The following is a 19,545-nucleotide window of genomic DNA, read 5'->3' on the forward strand; positions in this document are numbered from 1 at the left end:
TCTAACTAAATCCCATTCATCCCTAAAGGGCCACTCCAGTGTCAGCTCCTTTGTCAAACCTCCCAATGAACCCCAAGTGGAGATACTCATCCCTTCTCTTGCTTCCACAGTACTTTATACGTACCTCTGCTCTAACACTTATCGCAATCATAATTACTTGTGTGCATATATCTTTCCCTTGCTAGATGTGACTAACCAAGGGCAGGAACCAGATCTCATTCATAGTTCTGACATCTTCAGTGCCTAACACTGGGTTACCTCTAACAGACAGTTAATAATTGTTTGTTGGAGGACTGGAAGAATGAAGAACACAGCCTGGCTCTGTTGGTCATTGCCCACTCTGAAATGGTAGGATCCAGAGTTATTATCTAATACCTCCTGTTTGTTGGCTAGTCAGGCTCTTAAACAGCCTTTGGGATACTTAGGAAAGGAGAGAGAGTGTTTATGTCCATGCTGAATCATCTAATCCTGCCAAAAGCATGCTCACTTACCAACACAGGGAAATGGTTGCCAGGCGCAATTCTGGAAAATCCATGCTTGACAACCATTCCTAATACAGCTGCAACACAAACTGCTCTACTCCCTTCACACTGCAAATGCATCACTCTCCTCACCTTCGCCCCTTCCAGGGGCAGTTTACGCAGCTGAAAACTTTAAGCTCTCCTTCTAAATACAAAAATCATATTTCACGTGTAGAATGAGGTGACTACAAATTAACAGCAGCAAAGAGAGAGATCCAAGTGATTTGGTTGCAAACCACCGAGAGTCTAGAACCCCATCATCATCAATTCCTATTTCCCCAAGTGTCTCCAAAACTAACCCCACAAACTACCTCCCTTGGTCACTCTATTGATTCCAGCTTAGGCAAACAGTTATCCTATTAAGGCAGTAAAGGGATTTCTAAGTCTGGAAAATGCAGGAATTCCATATAGCAAAGTAACAAAGGCTGGGATGCTAATCCCCCCTGACTTCCCAGTGAGAATGATGGGGGGGGGGGGGTGGAGAAATTCCTCTGCACCTATCTTAAAGCAGACTGCATCACAACCTCACACAGCTCAAGTTAATTTACTTTGGCTAACCATTTTTGGCTCATTCCTCCCCTCAAGAAAGAGACTGTGTCTGGGAAGGATCAAATTCCTATACACCTGATCAAAATCCTTCAGAGGAAGGCCAAACTGAGTGAGACAGCTAAAAGGACTGAACACACGAGGCCTCTCCTGGAACAAGCCCTACTTCCCCCTTCTTTCCCAGTTTCATTTGCTAGGGATCCAACTTCCTTTCAGCTGGCGGCCACGAGCAATATGAGTCAGTGAGGTACTGAGATTTCTTCACCTATCTTTGTTTTAATTCTGCTGCTTTTTAAAGCTGTCACAGCCCAAGACAGGCCCAGAGCATCGTCCCTCTGAAGAGTAGTGTTGCTCAAAAGCCTGCCAAGGAAACTTAATGGAATCATTCACTTAGCAGCGTTTTTCCCAGTGAAATTCAGCAGCACAATCTAACTTCTTTGTGCTCTGAAATGAACCACATTTTTTAAAAGAAAGACCATGGGGGGTTGACAGAAAACTTGCTGCAGGCATGAAAACCTGGGCAGCCCACAGGAGCTGATGCAGAAGGGAACAAGCAGAACTCCTAAGCAGGTCCCTTTTGGCATTTCGTTTCTCTCTCCTTTTTCTGCTGCATTCCCAAGGAGAGCGCTAACGCCACAAGGAAAAAAAAAGGAGCGCTTTACAGCTTCTTCATTAGTTTCCCTTCACTGGGTAGGTGTCGTAAACAACTATGCTGGACTTAGTCATAAGGGCTGAAGTTTCCTCTCCTTCAGATGAAAAGAAACTAAAGGCCCAGTCACAAGGGCCCCAGCTGAATAAAACAGGAGAAAGTGCTGCCTATGGAGTTTCTGGGAAAATCTCCATGTCTGCGGAAAGCACAACTGCCACACAAAGCAAAATCCCAGAACTGGATGTTAAAGATCAAAGCAGGGCCTGCGAAGGCCACGCATCCCTGGCTGCCACGGAAGGGGCACCGCCAGCGGTCAGGGAACCGCAGCGCACGGACCCTCCGGCCTGTCAAAACTTTCTCTGCATCCGCCCGAGCTTTGGATGAGCCATTAACTTCAGAACTGCTTAACAAGAAGCCTCCGGGGGCTGAAACCCGAGCTCCAAGACAAATCCTGGGTTTTGAGGGGGGAAAAGCAATAGACCCCCAGCCTCAGGCAGGCTCAAAGCCCAAAGCGGGGTGAGGGTGGGAGGGGGCCTCTCGGCCCCAACGGCACACTCAGTGACCCGGCAGATGCCCCACCGCTGCCCCCCGACCCCAAAGAAACCAAGGTGCTTCACAACCTCGGCTGCCACGCGACTGATCGGGGACGGAGGGAGACAAAAGGGGGCGAGGGACCCCGCGCGGGCACGCCGGCGTCCAGGGCTCCCCCGGGGAGGTCGGCGCAGGGAGCGGCACGGGCGGCTGCGCTGTCGCCCAGCTCCTCCTCCCGCAGCAACTCCCCACGGCGGGCGGTCTCCGGAGGCAGCTCCCGGTCTCGCCTCCTTCCAGCTGGGCCCGATAATAAGGCCAACAACGTAACGAGTGATAGGAAAGCGCCGTGTGCTGTAGGAGAGGCTTCCCGAGGCTTGTCTCAACTCCAAATACACCGGCCCCCAGAAAGTGGCTCCGAGGGGAGCCCCAGCCGCGGTGGGCGCGCCCCGCCGGCCGCCCCACCTGCAGCGGGCCGCGCCGCCGGACTCGAGGCCAAGACCCCGGCCCGGGCCCCGCCGCGCCGCCGCCGTACCTTTGTAGCGCTCCAGCACATCCTCGTACGCCTGCACGAACTCCTTCTCCTGGCTGCGGTTGGCCGGCTGCTGCCCCGGCACGTAGCCGGCCATGGCCGCCCGCGCCGCGCTCTCGCCGGGCCCCGGCGGGCGCCGGTTCCAGGCCCGCGCGCTGAGGCGGCGGCGGCGGCCGCCCCAGCCTCGGCCCTTTGTGCGGCTCCGGGCGGCGGCGGCGCCCTCGCTCTCGGCTCTCGGCTCTCGGCTCTGGGCTCTCGGCTCTCCGCCCGCCTCGCCCGGCCCCGCGGTCGCGCTCCGCTCCTCAGCCCGCTCGCGGCCGGCCGCTCGCGCTCCGCCGGTCCCGGCTCGCGTTTCCGCCTCCCCACCCCTCGCTCCGCTCCTCCCTCAGCCCGCCCCGGCGCGGCGGCGGCGGCGGCTCCTCCTGTCAGGCCCGCTCCCCGCCCCTCTCCCCGCCGCCTCCGCGGCCCGGCGCGGCCTCGGCTCCCGGGCTGCGGCCCGCTGGGCCCGGGCTGCCCCCGCGCGTCCCCCGGGGCTGCGGCCCACCGCCGGGCCGGGGCTGGGGGCCGAGCCGGCGGGCGGGAGGCCAGGCCGCGCGGGCGTTGCACCTAGGCGGGCGGCCCCACGCGCCTCAGGAGGACCGGCCGCAGCGGCGGGGAGACCCCGGGGCCGCCTCCACAGGGTGGGCGCGCGGCCGGCCCCATTCAGCGCCGAGCTGCCCCGGAGCTGGGACAAAGGAGGGAGCCCCCTGGCTGGAGAGAGACCGAGCCGGGCCTTTGCGGCTGCTGAAGGACCTGGAGAATCTGAGGGGAGGGAGGGAGCGAAAGACCTAGACGGATCCCCGCGCGGGCAGGGTCGGAATGAGGACCGGGCGAGACCCAGACAGGGCTGCGGCGTGAGGCCACAAAGAAGCCCGGGAACAAAGGGTTTTCCAGAAACTGAACTCGAAATGAGAGGGCAGACCAAGCACCATGAAGTAAACCAGGCCAGGGCTGAGGAGCCAAAGGCTGAGAAATGACAACTGAGGGAGGAACGCAAACAGGATTCTGACTGCACCGGGGGCGGACAAGAGGAGAGAGAGGACATAAATCTATAGGGGAAAGACCCAACGGGCTTATTGCACTGTGACAGCCATGTGGACAGAGAGGTAGATCAAAGGGGGGAAATGTGGGAACCTGAGACTAACCAGGACTGTTATGGAACAAAGAAAAAAGATTCTGGAGCCTAACTGGTCAGGGAAGAAAAAGGGAAGCCAATTATTCTCTGTCATCGGGGGAAAGCAAAGTGAAGAAGGGAAACTGGTAAATGTGGGTTGGGATTTATTTGGGACCATTTTGAGAAGGGAGTTCGCAGCATCATCTGTTCCTCCATTCAGTTGTGTATCCTTCAATCCCAATATTCACAGATGGAGCTGGGGCCAAGAGCAGTGAATGAGGAACTCTGGGACCTGCAGGGGATCTTTTGGCCCACATCTACCCCCATCCAGCCATTATCCTCCCCAGCCTCATCAAGTCTGTTAACTTGATTTTTCAGGGGGTGGAGAGGTGGTTGTGGGTAAAAAGTTAGGCTTGCTGATCTCACAATAACGGCACATTAGCAAGTAAAAGAATTCATGCGAGGGTGAGCAGCCAGAATTGGGACTTGGGCTTCCATTTCAGTTCCCATTCTCAAGATTTTCAAAGAGGAGCTTCTTACCCCGGGGGCAGGGGGGCAAGGCCTGCATCTTTGTACGCTGTGAGTAGTGCCAAGTATTTGGTCAATGCTCAGCACATTAATAACAGGAATAAGAAATGACGCTTTTCACTAATAGGTGCACACGGCTTGTTTCCACATCACAACATGATTGGAAATTGGGTGAGCAAGTCATTAATCACGCCCTCTTCCACCAAGTTTTGCTGACCTGCCCAAGTTCTAGGCATCGAGATTATACAGGAAAGGGCCAAAAAGAGGACAGGGAGGGTCCTTGGACAAATGCTCATTTCCTTCCAGTTTAATCCTTTGTGCTTAAAAAAAGCTAGTTCACAGTTTGGTGTCAGCTGCTAATGAGCTCCATTTAAGAAAAGGAGGAGAATAAGCTTGAGGTTTATTCTTTGTAAAATAAATAAAAAGCTTTTAGTAGAAAATGAAGGATGAAGGAATCCAGGATTGATGGCGTAAGTCCATTTTTCGTAAACAGTGGAGAATATAGAAATGCTAACTCTGGGGATCTTGACTGTATCAGTGCTGAGTCATCTGCATTTCCTATATTATTTTATACCAGTAGGGCTAAGAAGGCCCAGACACAAATACACTTACACACACCTCCACCCCCAGCCCCAAACAGACATCATTACATTTTCATTACAGTAAATAGAAAAGTCCCTTCATCCCCTCCTGGGGCTGCTACATGTGCCACTTTGTGAGTAGGTTCCTCAAGAACTGTGACTGAGGCTTGCCAAAGGTGAGGAAAGACAGAGGCAAGAAGGGAAAGAAAGTCTGTTCTGGGAATCAGGCTTTGATGAAGGCCTGGGGAGTTTAGGGGGAGAGGGCAAGGGGTTGAGATTCCTATTAAGAAACATGGTAATCTAGGAAGAAAGTTCTGGTTTGGGTTATGGCTAGAGGGCTTCTCAGACTCAAGTAGCTTTCTTGACGAGATTTGCATTTAAATGCTCCCAAGAGATTTTGAAGTAATGCATTCTTCTAATGAATGGAAAGGGGGAAGTCCACATGTTTGGCTGATGTTCCTGTTTTATACAGAGCAAATTTTACAAGGATAGAGGAACAAAGCGGCTGCTGGGGGGATGGGAAGAAGGAAGCCTATGAAGGCAATGTTTTCGGTTTTTTCCAAGCAACAGTCTAAATTTATAGCCAGACCACACAATCAGGACAGCTCTGAGGCTTTCTCCTTTTGGTCTATGATTTTCCTTTGCTCCTGACGGTGAGACTGCTGTTGCATTTCTAAGGAGATGCAATGGGGGAAGCAGAGAAGGCAAGATGTGCTCCGAAGGGCATCTAGTGGGGGGAAAGGGTAATACAAGTAAATAAAGCCCTATTTTTTCTCAGTGTCCTCCCCCACTTAAGCCTCATCAAGTGCCCCTCTCCCTAAGGCCTAGCCACTCTCAACTTCTTTCAACTCCTCAAACCTGCTCTCTTGCCTCAGGGCCTTCCCACCTGCTTTTCTCCCAGGCTGTAACCCTCCATTGCTCTCTTCTTTTGGCCTGGCTCACTCCTACTCACTCCTCTGCTTAAACTCCCGCAGGGAAGCCAGCCTTGATCCCCCGGACTAGTAGGTCCTCCTGCACCCTCTACTGCCCTTTGGTAATATCCATCACACTTGAAGTTATCAGTTGAGTGTCTTTCATCCTTACTAAATCATTAGCTCCCTGAGGGCTGGGGCTGTTGTCTGTCTTGTTCACCACAGGATCCTTAGCATCTAGCAAATGACGTGGCACACACAGGGCACTCATTAAATATTTGTTTAAAAAATTGATTAAATGCATGAATGAGTGAGCCAGATGATCCTAAAATATTCAGCTGCCTGTGGCTTTTGACTAGCTAGAGGCTAGGGTTTTTAAGAAGAGAGAATGCTTGTCTCTCACAGCATCCTTTATCTATGCCTGGAATTTAAAGTCCTTCATATTTTGACTTCTACCTTCTTTTACAAGCTGATCTCCCATGATATCCTTGTGTGAAGCATCTTCCCCTATAATCAAACTCTGAGCCTTTGCCTGGAATGTCCTCCACCCACCAGCTCCACCTACTGAAATCCTATCCATCTTGAAAGCTCACCCAAAACGACTTGAAATTATTTTTAATCAACCCAGGTAAAAAAGGCTCGTCTCAAAATCCCCACAGCATTTTCTTTCCCCCATTCCTAGGGCAACCACACATATTGTGGGTGTCTGCTCGTTGCCTCCTGCACCTCCTGGTTCATAAATTCTTTGAGGCAGAGGTATCTATTTCATCTTTCTTCATCATAGGGTCTAACACAATGCTTTGCATCTAGTAGATGTTCAATAAATATTTGCTGAAGGCATGGATGCCTCACTAAAGACATATGGGGGTGGGAGACGTGGGCTGGATCTGTGATTCAAAACAATTGAGAATCCAATTCAGTGTCTATTCAGTGCCAAGGGCTGAGGGCAATTCATGTGCAGAGAGGAAAGAGGGAAATGAAAAATTATTTCTCCCTTTGTTAGTGCTCCTCCTCCAACCTCTAGAAGGTTTACTCTCAGCATTTCTTCAGCCTGGCTCATGCTGCATTATTTCACATGTGTTAATTGATGCTTTCTATATAAATTCTTTGCTAGTAGGGTGTGTGTGTGTGTGTGTGTTCTCTCTGTTCCTCCTTCCAAGGGTTGGCTGTCTCCTGTGCCTTTTACGTTTCCCCGTAGCAGCCAGAGCCAGACACTGAAGGAGCTGTCTCAAGTCCTATCCTTTGGCCAGCTCTTGGAAGAAAATCGCCTCAGGAGACCTGCCCCCAGGCCCAGACCACCAGCCTTTCAGACCTGATCCCAGCCAAAGTTCCCTTTTTGGCCAACCCCTGCAAACACTAAGCTTTGCCTCAATTTCCCAAACCCACTTGGGGTAGGAAGACTTTGCCCACTATCATGCTGCCCTCTTCTGTTCAGAAAGTGCAACACCACTAATTTAAGAGGCCTGGATAGTGCCAGCCACCCAGGAAGACAAGATCCCTGCCACCCAGCAGCCCGGCACCCCATCACCATAGCAACCCTCAAAATGGTTACTCAGCCATCTGGGTTACCATAGCAACTGGCCAAGTCTCTCCACCTCAGCCTCTTCCTAGGCCTTCTCCCCTGGCTTGTCAGAGCCAATGCCAAAGAATCTCCAGTCCTTACTGGGGGAAATGAGCAGAGGCTGGACCCCTGATAGGCAGCTGTCCCAAGGGGGCGTGGAATGCCTCACCCGCCTGGGCTTCCTGAGGCACAGTGGAGATAATGGGTGTTAAGGCACGCCGTGAACCTTGAAGTGCTGCGCAGATGTTAGCTATTATTAAACCACTGTTCCTTGTAATAGGGAAGGCTGTGGGTTGCCCTAGGCAGAGCTAGTACCATTCCCAGCTTGGCCGCTTACTGGCCGGGAGACCTTGAGTGAGTTACTGAACTCTCTGGGTTTCTGTTTCCTCTACTGTAGCACATCTGCCTCCTAAAGTTGTTGAGAGGATTAGGTCAAACAAAGCATGTAAGATGCTAAGTGCCAAGCCTGGCGTTCAGAACATCGGCTGCTCTGCTATCTCCCAGCCTCTCTGTGAATATAACCATTTTATTTTCTCTCTGGAAGGAATCAGGCTAATGTGAGCCTCGCTCAACCACGCCCAGTCTCCCTTTCCTGCTATGGGGTAGAAGAGCGTCTCATCTTGTGTGGGGCCTCTGAGGTTGCTATCAAACAGGGCTGCAGGCAGTCTGCGTTCTTTGGGGAATTGGGAGGTTCCCCAAACTAGGTGGAAGCTCCTATAGTTCTAAACTATAAAGCTCCCCTCCACTTGAAACATCTCCCCATCCAAGACTATCTCAGGATAGAAAAATCTAAAGGGGCAGTGACAGGTAGCCTGGAAACTTGGCACAAATCCCAGATAGGCCCTAGAGAGTGGTGGCTGCTGCTCTCAGTTGAGATCAGAGTCATATGGAACAGTTCACCAGCATCAGGGCAGGCCTGGGGCGCAGATTCTCCCTCTCACAAGAACAGAATTCCTTCCCTCTCTGATTTTAAAGGCTTCAATCCTAATGCATCTCAACTTCAGTCTCTCAAGACTGAATCCTCAAAATCCATTTTCAGGGCACTTTCCTCAATTACACTGGCAGAGTCCTGATTCAAACCCAGGATCACGAGTTTGAAGTGTTTCAGGCAAAACAGACACCATCCTCAGAAATCAAGTTTCCAGACACAGAACCAGATACGCGTGCTCTGAGAGTAGGGCATGAACCTCAAGCTGAAAGGACCAGAGGACCAGATAAACAACACTGGAACGGACATACTACCTTCAGGGCCCTGGCATTGAGAGCCAGAATCCCTCATGATGTTGCTGGGAAATGGGTCAAGTGGGACTGGCTCCAGTCTTCAGATATGACTACTGAGCAGACAAACCGATATACAAGTATTTACTACTGGGGGATAGGTGGTATAATATAATAGTTAAAAAGCATGAGAAGTAAAAGTACATAGTTTGGGGCCGGCACTGTGGCCGAGTGGTTAAGTTCATGCGCTCCACTTCAGCGGCCCAGGGTTTCGCTGGTTCGGATCATGGGCGCAAACATGACACTGCTCGTCAGGACATGCTAAGGCGGTGACCCACATAGAAGAACTAGAAGGACCCACAACTAGAATATACAACTATGTACTGGAGGGCTTTGGGGAGAAGAAGAAGAAAAAAATTAATTAATTAAAAATAAAAGATTGGCAACAGATGTTAGCTCAGGTGCCAATAAAAAAAAAAGTACATGGTTACCGGAACTTCTGTCTATGTAACCGGGGAGGTGTGACTAAATGGGGTGTGTGAATAAAATAAGATTGGCCATGAATTGATAATTCTTGAATCTGAGTGATGGGGGCTCATTATACAATTCTCACTGCTTTAGTGTATGTTTGGAATGTTCTGAGAATGCAGGGGCTTTGCAGTTGGGCTGACCTGAACCACAGCAATGAACAACTCCAAAGGGCATATTGCACAGGTTGTGTTGCAGGGGACACTGTGCACATTTGGCAATGCTGAATCCCAGCTCCACCATCTGCTTACTCTATGACCTCAGACAAGTTCCTTAACTTTTCTCTTCTGTAAAAGAGGGAGAAGAGCAACTACTTCCCAGGGTTTGTGAGGATTAAATGCCTGGCACACATCTAGGACTCAATACACAGTAGCATTTCCAGCTATTATTTACTAGGGGATCCTAGCTGGCATGAGCTCTCAGGAGCTCCTGGACTGAATCCAGAGTTCAACTCTCCAAACCAGCCTCCAGATTCTTTAATTCCTAACTCCCACCAGCTGTTCTCTCTTCGTTTCCCTTCCTTCCTTTCTACTGAGGCCAAAGAAAGGAGAGCAACAGGGACATGTCGTCTCTCTTCAAGTTGTCCAGGCAAATTCCTATTTCTTTTCCAAGTCCCAATCAAATGCCATCAACACTCTAAGCTAGGAGTTGGGCAGGAGTAGGAGGAAGCCCTTCCCTCTCAGAACTTCCTCGAAACCCTCTTTGGGCTTGCAGAGTAGGCAGCTCATGCTACATTCTAGCTGCCTTCACGGGCAGGAGCTGGGTTCTGAAGCACAGTCTGAGCCTAGCACAAAGCAGTCCTAGGAATATTTGTTAAATGAGCAAGCGCATGATCAATGAATGAGCAAAGGGATGAAACAATGCATTCATGAATTCATGAACAAGTGTATGAGTGAATGAATGATACTAGTGAAAATAGCTAACATGAACCAAGAGCTGGCTGCATAGCAGGCACTGGGCCAAGCACCTCACTCCCACAATCTCATTTAATCCACCCTGCCGGACTCTGCACTGGCACTCCTCTCCCCCATTTTAACCATGAGAAAGTGAGGCTCAGTGAGGTTAGTAACTTCCCCAGGTCACCAACTAGCAAGTGATGGAACAGGGACTCCAACTGAGTCCCAAAGCTATGCCCTTGAGTGAATGAATGGAAGAGTGAGCAAATGATGAAATAAGAAGGAATGAGGAGGGAAGGGCATACCCAGAGATACACCCACTGAGGCTACAGGCAGAATCCTCCCCCTGACCACAAGGCTTTTGTAGAGATGGGGCACAGCTGAGGACACGAACTCCAGTCCATAATCACTCTTCAAGTTATAGGGGCTCCTAGACCTTTTCTGCCGTAGCATCCTAAGTCCAGGTGGAGATTCCAGCCAGGAGCACCAGTTCTGCTCCCGCAGGAGAGCCAAGGCAGAGCCAGGAAGCCAGCCAGCTTCTACCTGACAGGTGGCAACAGGCAGACCCAGGGCCAAATCACAGCTGGTCCTAACTGCAGCAACTGGCCAGGCTCTGGAGAGCACTTTGGTGAGGATGGGCAATTAATACTCACACCCAGAGATGTTCACAGACCCTTCCCCAGGGGGAGGACTGCCGAAATAAAAGACAACTGCAGCCCCACATCCTGCTTCACTGTCAGCTCCTCTGGTGGCATCTAATCTCTAATCTCAGAGGACTGAGAAATGACAGCATTCCACAGCCCCCAAATTAACCAGTCCTTCCTCCGCATTCCTAACCTCAGTCCTTGGCTGCTCCAAAACAGAAAGGCATGAGTCAGACTGCCATTCCAAACCTGTCTCTGTGTCACCTGGGAAGTCACTAGAAAAGCATGATGGGAAACCAATGGCATAAAGACAGCACTTTGCAGTGCAGCAACCACCTTCCCTCACCAGCTGGGGTCCCACAGGGACCCTGAGCCTCAGAGAAAGGACAGCTTGTCTGTCTTTTCTGCTGCCTGCACAGAATTCTGCCCACGTGGTCATTTTCCATCCCTGCAGCTAATGTGACCCAGATTTACGTTCAAAGAGCTGGGTTGGGCTGTGGTGTGTAGCTACAATTCATTCTGCCCCACTTTCAGAGGACTCTCTCCTGCTGCTGAAACCAAGCTCCAGAACAGGGCCAGGGACTCCGAGGATACTGCCGGGAAGAAGTAGAAAAGCTGGGCAGGAGGAGCAGCCTCCTTGGGTGCAAAGCTCGAAGAGCCTCAGGGCAAGGAAGGTGGCTGGCTCAGGAGTAAGGGTTCCCAACGGAATTGTTCTCAGGGCCCCATTTCCCACCCTTGCATCCTCTTCTTCCCACCATGGCTTGGCCAGAAAAAACCACTTCCATCTGCTCTCTGACAAAGCCCTAGAGAGAACCATAGAAAGGGACAGGACTGAGAGGCCTGGGGCCGCTTCCCTGCTCACCTGAGAAACTGCTGCCTTCCTGGACTTCCACTGTCTCCCCCAGTTGCCCAGGGAAGTTACAAGGAATGACAGGATAAGGCAGTAATGAGCATGTGAAGCTGTGTCTGTCTAGCACCTTCTGATTCTCATTCAATGATCATCCGAAGCAGACGTCATCATCTCCCTTTTACAGATAAGGAAACTGAGGCTCTAGGAAGTGAAGTCATTCACCCAATTTTCTGACTCCAGATCCAGTTGTCTCCACAGTGCCTAGCACATAGCCAGGGTGAAATTCATTTATTTATTGAATGAACAAACGAACAAGCAGAGAGGTGCCCTCTCAGAGCTTCCATCCTAGAGGGGCACATGGGCACAGAGCAGCAGGCTCCTTACTCTGACCAGGCATGTGTTCAGGGCTGTCTCCCCAAGGGTGAGACACCAAGCCCTTGAGTGACTGCAGGGGCTGAGCTTAGGCTCCAAAAGCCGGAGCAAACACCAGCATCCAAGCTGCATTTCACAGTCCTCACTGAGCTTCTAGATACTAGAGCCCACGCTCTCAGACTGAGATCCTGGGGCAACACCAGGAAGGGGAAGACAGAACTCCAGACTACAGCCAACTCCAGATCTGGTGGGAACAATGAACTTTAATAGCAGGCCAACCGAAACAAGGGCTGACTAGAGATACAATTGCTGTCTGACTGGAGAGATCAGGGAAGGCTTCCTGGGGGAGGCCACATTGGAGCAGATGCTGGGGATGATGATTTCACCAGCACCTGTGGAGGGACTCCCAAGAAAGAATCCTGTAGATGCTTCCAACTGGTTAACTAGGAAGCCAGTCCTTAGCCCTGAGTCACTGCTCTCCCCTCTTTCACAACACACACAGGAATGTAATTATTTTTTCCCTTCTGTCCTCCATGAAGAAGGGACCACATCTTCAGCCATCTTTGAATATCAATGCCAAGAACAGGGAGGGGCCTGAATACGTGATATTAGAGGGCTGAATACCTGATTGATAGGGGGATGGTGAATCCTTCACCCAGTGCAGCCCCTAACCCAAACATGATCCCTTCTTCTAGACACATCACTGCCATCTGCATGAAACATCATAATAACGACGCAACTCTACAAGGACAAAAGATGGAAATGGCGCCCCCTAGAGTCAAGCAGGGTACGACCAATGACACTGTCCTGCGACCCGTTCTTCCCCTACTCCCTACAAGCCCCAAAGGATACAGCCTTCTTTCCTCTCCCCTTTTTTACTCTGTGGGGTTGTGCTCCTTGTTAGAGTAACCCCTCCCACTCCCCGCTTCCTTGTTGCTGCCCGCCAATGAGTGTTCACTAACAGCAGAGAGTCAGAGAAGAAGAGGCAGGTCCCTAGATCTTTGTCTCTGCCTTTCTTATAAGCCAGGATCTTGAGGCCTCTCCCAGAAGTGACCAGAAGGTCTCTCAGGTTGAGTCTGGAGACCAAGTCAGCTATTTGGATGGTCACCTGCAGAAGATTCAGGCTGGCCTGGTTACAGGTCTTGCCTAAGGAAATGGAAATAACAATGTACCTAGAGTTAGAAAATCTGGGTCTACCAGTCCTGTGTGACTATAAGCAAGTCCCTTAAACCCTCTGGGCCTCAGATCCTAACACGTGTCCTACCTAACACAGTTATTATGAAATCTCTATGTAAACTATAACACTGATCAACAGAAACAAGGCATTCTTGCTAATGACTATTGTTCCATTTCAGTGTGGCTGGGTTTAAGGAGCTGAGAATAGGGCTGGCAAAGAAGAGAGAGAATCTGAAGGGAAAGAAGGAGGGTGGGAAGCATCAGGTTACAGCATGCGTGGAGCCCCTAGAACCTGTTTTGACTTTGTAGACTGAGATCGGCAGGTTTCTTGGCCCTGACATGCCTTTGCACTCTGACACACCGATCAGCAGGGGTCCCCCACCAGGCCTCTCCAGCACAGGCAAGGCCCTGAGACCAGAGCAGGACACCGAATGGGGCCAGGGCAGGGGGAGGTCCCTGCATTTGGTGAGACTGATTCAGACAGCCCCCCACTTGGCTTCATAACCCAGGCCCATGGGGAGGAGAAAACTGCACAGGCCACGGTTGGCTTCCAGTGTAAGACTGACTTCATTTCCTCCCCGAATGAAAGTTCTAACTTCAGAGAGCTTCTGAGCACCCAGGGGCTCCCAGACATGCCCCACCTGCACCTCACAGGAAAGAATCCCTGCAGAAGTCAGGCTGCCTTTTTCATTACTCTGGTCGAGCGCCCACAACACTCTAAAATCACGAGAAGATTTCAGCCAGGCCCTGAAGTAGCAGTCCCGCCTCTCCTCGGCTGCCTCTCTTCTCTCCTGCGAACGAAACCCGCCCAACTGCAGCGCACAAGTTATTTTTAACCATGGCAGTCTCCCCATTTGCAGCCTCACTGGCCCAGCCCCCTCCTCGAGACAGTCATTCGGCAATGTCAGGATGTAAAGATCAGCGTGGATGCGGAAACGGCACAGCACCCGCCATCCCTCTGCTCGTTTGACCCGGCAGCATCCTCAGGGGCTTTGCCTGGGGATTAAGCCCCCTCAAGTTCACTCCACTTCTGTTCTAGACTCGGGATGTTAAACAGCAGACAAATCATCCCATGGGGCTCCTCGGAGAAGACTGGAAGAGGAAATCACCACAAAGGAATCTATAAGTTTGCATGCATGATGGAGGACGGGGCCAACGGGTTATACGGAAGGGAGAAGGAAGCCTCTACTCTGCTGCCTTCAGGAGAATGAGGGGTTTGTGAGTCCAGAGGCCCCTCAGTCACAGCCCCTCAAGGCTGGGGACAAGTAAAGCCCTTCCTGCATCCTACGGACAACTCTGAAACTCTATTAACTGGCTGACGCCAAAGGCCCAAAGGTCTTGAGAAGGACTGAAGAGTCCTTCCTCCAAGGGCTCCCTATGGCCCAGCAGAGGGCGTGCAGACTCTCCAGCCTGTCTTCGAGGTCCCCTCCCTTGCAGCACACTCTCTAAACTCTTTTCCTGACTCCTTGAGCCCACATAACCCTCTCCCTGTCTAGCTTTCCATTACAGCCCACTGCCTGTTTCTGGATCCCAATCTGTCACATTTTCTCCTTTAAACACTCCTTGCATTCATTCAGTCATTCCGTCCTGGTTGATCTCCAACATGCACAAGGCCCTGTGCAAGTAGCTGGGGGTAAAAACATAAACAAGACATGGTCCAAATTGCTCACAGTCCTGAGGGAGTGACGGGCACCCTGCAGGATAACTGCAACACTGTACGAGGGAACACAGAGGAGAGAAAAGCCTGAATACGGGAGCGGAGGAGGGAGATTTCGATTACCAACCAGGGCATCAGGGACAGAGGAGGCGGCACTTAAAAGACGAGGAGGGGTTCCCGACACCTCGCAGAGAAGGATCTTAAAGCATAGAGGTCTGATCTTGCAAGATGCACCCTCTAGGGGTCAAGGTACAGTTCAATGTGGCAGGGGGCTTGTGGGTAGAGGAGACAGAAGGTGAAGCTGAAGAGGTAAGTTGGGGCCTGATTTTGATGGGGCTTTATGCTATAGCCTTTATTCCACAGACAATGAAGAGCCAAAGAAGGTTAAAAGCAGCTGAGGAATAGGATCAGGTTTGCATTTTAGAACAAAATACTGTTAGTCACGAGGAGGAAGGAGGGCAAGCCTGGAAGGAGGAGAACTATTAGACTGTGGTTGGAAGGTCCAGGTGAGAGATGATAAGCGGAGGGTGGCAGGGCGCATTATTCGAGAGATACGAAAGAGGCAGCAGGAAGGCCATGGTGATGGATTGAAAGACGATGATGTCACCGAATTAGCTATAGGCACTGCTCTGTCTATTTTTCTATCTGCACTCTGGCACTAACGCCTGCCGAGATGCTGAGCACAACCCACGGAGGCAGCTCTGGATGCCTTCGGAGGAAGCAGCAGAGAGCACTTCCCAAAGCTCCCTTTTACTGAGCCAAAAACCGTGCTAAGAGCTTAACATACATTATCTCATCTAAGCCTCACGGCAGCCCTCCCAGGAAGCTTCCTTAAGATGAGGAAAGTGACGCTCAGAAAGGCTAAGAGACCTGCCCAGAGTCATAGAGCTGGTGAGTGGCAGGGCCTCACCTCTCTGACTCCAAGGAGGCAGCCCCCAGCCCCCTTTCACACTGCAGAAAGGGTCAATATGTGCCACACTTTTGAAGACAATGTGAGTGAAATTGCCCTCTCCAAGGACTTTATTCCAAGGAAATAACTCAACACAAGTCAAATGTTATTATTCATAAAGATGTTCGCTGCAGCATTGTCTATTACGGCAAGAAAATGAAAAACAAGGATTTTAAAAATCATGAAATATTACACAGCCTTTAAAAATGGTAACTATAAGGCCAGCCTCGGGCTAGTAGTTAAGTTTGGCGCGCTCCACTTCAACAGCCTGGGTTGGGTTCCCAGTATGGACCTACACCACTTGTCTGTCAGTGGCCATGCTGTGGCAGCAGCTCACATACAAAAACAGGAAGATTGGCAGTGGATGTTAGCTCAGGGCAAATCTTCCTCAGCAAAAACAAAACAAAACAAACCAAAAAACGGTAACTATAAAGCTTAAGATGTAATATGGAAAATCTTTTTGATATGAGAATAAGTGAAGAAAGTTAGATCCAGAATGGTATATAAGCCATGAAGGCTAGTGCATGGAAAATATAACTGCATGGGAACAAAGGCAGGGCAGAGGATGCAAAAATGAAACTGGGTCTCATTAGCTTACAGGGATTGAGGGGGCAGATAGTCCTCGTTCAAATTTTTCTTTAATGTTATTTCATCCTCTTTCCAATAGCAATCATAACAAAGTTGATTCCGGGGGCTTGTGAGAGGGCCCTGAGAAGGACCCCTCCACTCCCCACCAGCCAGCGCACACAGGCCCCTTCTTCCCTCTCACCCATGGGACCCAGCTCATTCGGGGCCTCTTACCAGCAACTCTGACCACAGCTCGCTCTGCAGGGTCCAGCACTGAATCCTGGCTTTTCCGCTTTTTCTGCTCGTGCAGTGGCAGGTTCCAGGGTAAGGTGTCCCCTGGGGGACAGGGAGACAGGCTCCCTGACCGCTCACTCCTGTAGGACCGCTCGCTCCGACATGACCGCTCGCTCCGACATGACCGCTCACTGAGCGTTTCTTCATCTGAGGAAGACATCGCTCAGGCAGGGGCTGCAGCAGGAGGGCCTGGGGGCCCAGGGAGAAGTGATCTGCAGGAGAGAGAGAGGGGTACGTGTGAGCAGATCCAAGGGGTCGCAGAAGGAACACTGGGACTTGGAAGGCAAAGGTTCTAGTCCTGGTTTGTCACTGACTTGATCTCTTTACCTCTCTGAACCTTAATTTCTTCCTCTGGAAAATGGAATGATGATAATATATGGCAAAACTAATTCACAGGGTTTTGGGGAAATCACATGAGGTAATATGTGTGAAGAGGTATATAAATCTTTTTTTTTTTTTTAAGGAGGATTAGCCCTGAGCTAACATCTGCTGCCAATCCTCCTCTTTTCGCTGAGGAAGACTGGCCCTGAGCTAACATCCGTGCCCATCTTCCTCTACTTTGTATGTGGGACGCCGCCTCAGCATGGCTTGCGAAGTGGTCCCATGTCCGCACCTGGGATCCAAACCAGTAAACCCTGGGCCGCCAAAGCAGAATGTACAAACTTAACCACTGTGCCACCGGGCCAGGCCCTAAAGTCTATAAATCTTAAAACACTATGTAAAAGTTAGCTTCTATTACCAGTAACCACTATTATTGTTACTTGATATATTTGGAGGATTAAGCTTACAGGTCCCAGAGACAGAAAGATGTTGATTCTAATTCTACCCCACTACTTACTAGCTGCTTGACCCTGGGGAAGCCATTTAACTTCTTTGAGCTTCAGCATCCTCATCTATACAATGGGGATGTGAGAGCACATAATCTCACAGGGTTGTTCGCAAGGAATAAATGAAATCCTGCAGGTAAGGTGATTAACAGTGCCTGGTGTCCAACAGGCACTCAACAAACAGCATCTATTATTACATTCCTGTTCTACTTACCTCCCAGGAATGTTATAAGGAAAAATGGGGCAACAGATGGAAAGTATTTTCAAAAAGCTAAAGCACGATTTCAATGGCAGGCATGAAACAAAGCATGAGCTAGAATAGGCAGAAATCTTGATATCTTCCATTCTGTTCCTGGCACATAAATTAGAAAAAGTACTGAACTTGAAGTGAGACAGACTTGGGTATAAATTCTGGTTTGGCCACTTACAATTGGTGTGACCTGGAGCAAGTCACTTCACCTCTCTGAGACTCAGTTTCCTCATCTGCAAAATGGGGGTAATATTTTACCTTAGAGGGTATTTTAAGAACACAGTGAAATGCAAATGTAAAACTAGCTGGCACCATGCAGGGCACACAACAGACATTAGATAAAATATTCATTTGCTTATTCCAAAGGCTGTTGTGGGAATAAGTGGCACAGCATGACGGGTGGGGGAGGTGGCACAGAAAGTCAGTTTTTCTGGTCCGTTTAGCTAGTGGAGAGATCTGAGTGGAAACACAATCATTCTGGGGCCAGCTGGGCTCCACCAGCCAGACTGGGCAGCCTTCCCTCAGCCAGGCCAAGCCCACATCCCAGAACCATCTGCTACACGTGGCCCACCACCCTCAATGGCCCCATCAGAGCCCGGATGGTGCATGCCTTCAGCTACCAGCCTCCCTGCAGGCCCCATATCCAGCCCCAGTAACCAGCTCCCACTTTAGCTCTAGGCTCCGGAGAGGCAGGAGACTGTCGACTTCCCCTTATGGGGAATACTTGCACACAGAGCTGTATGGAGAGAGTGAGGTGGCCTAAATGGCTAGACACCATGGGTCTCTGGGCACAGCTCCTCCTGGATTCTTGGAATCTCAGCCTGGAGGCAGCAAGGGGCAGAGACAGCCTCCTGGGTCATTGGCAGATCCCCACCACAAGGATGGAACGGGAAGAGATAACAAAAGAAACATCAAACGGTGCAGGAGCCTTCAGGCAGCCTCAGGCAGACGGAACAGCCTGCCAGGGCGACTCCTGTGCCAGCAGCATTTGGGCCCTCTTCCTAAGGAACATCAGAAGGAATCCAACCACAGAAGGCAGAAAGGAAAAGACCCAGGTCCTGGCACAGCTTTGCCCTTTATCCTGGCATTTACGCCCTCCCCCCAATTATCTTCTGGTGCCCACCTCCCACCTCTTACAGGCAGGTCAGGTGCCAAAGTGACTGCTCCACCCCGGGGAAATTCAGGTCGTGCTTCTATCCCTATCCTCAGCCGTGGGCCGGAAACGCCCCTCCTCTCAGACCACCTGCTTCATCCCAGAACCGCCCATTCCTCCCCAAGACGCCCATTTTTACTACAAAGGCCCGCTCATCCAAGGCCTCCTCCCGGAGAAACTGTCCCTCCTTGGCTCTACCTGGGTCAGTCGCCCGACCCCCACAAACACCTGTTTGACCTCGGGGCTCTCGCCCCACCCCTCGGTCACCTGAGTCACTCCATCCATCTCAGATTCACAGGGGCACTCGCCCACGCCCCCAACCCACTCCGAAGGCCGCAGGCCGGGTCCTCACCTGGCGCTCCCCTGCTGCGGCCCTCCGCCCACCTCGCCCCCATCTCCTACCCCACGGTGGGGGGAGGGGCGCGCCGCGAGCCAGGGGCGACACGGGTGGGTCCGCGTGCCCGCCGCGCGCGGCTGACAAAGAGCGGGGCCGCGCCATGCGGACGCGCGACCGGGGACCGAGCGGGCGCCTGGGCCAGCGGCCGAGACTCGGGGCCGAGAAGCGACCTTCCCCGCCCGGCCCTGCCCGCTCCCGTGCGTCTCTCGCCCGGCCCGGGAGGGCTCAGTGTCCCATTTTCCCGGAGAACACGCCTT

General features: G+C 51.4%; 1 protein-coding gene across 13 annotated transcripts in view; it reads right to left on the bottom strand.

Moving 5' to 3' along the window:
* MACF1 (microtubule actin crosslinking factor 1) overlaps window positions 1-19,545 on the bottom strand; it is a 323,957-nt gene that overhangs the window by 303,381 nt on the left and 1,031 nt on the right. For 7 of the 13 annotated variants that reach the window (XM_070610253.1, XM_070610252.1, XM_070610266.1 and 4 more), the window contains exon 2: window positions 16,602-16,873. In XM_070610253.1, coding sequence (XP_070466354.1) covers window positions 16,602-16,821 — 220 coding nt within the window. In that variant the 5' untranslated portion in view covers window positions 16,822-16,873. Of the gene's footprint in view, window positions 1-2,779; window positions 3,139-16,601; window positions 16,874-17,916; window positions 17,967-19,545 lie in introns of those variants that run through there. The other 6 variants (XM_070610254.1, XM_070610249.1, XM_070610268.1 and 3 more) reach the window with 5 other exon arrangements.

This window comes from Equus przewalskii, chromosome 2 (genome assembly GCF_037783145.1).
Source record: "Equus przewalskii isolate Varuska chromosome 2, EquPr2, whole genome shotgun sequence".
NCBI lineage: Eukaryota > Metazoa > Chordata > Mammalia > Perissodactyla > Equidae > Equus > Equus przewalskii.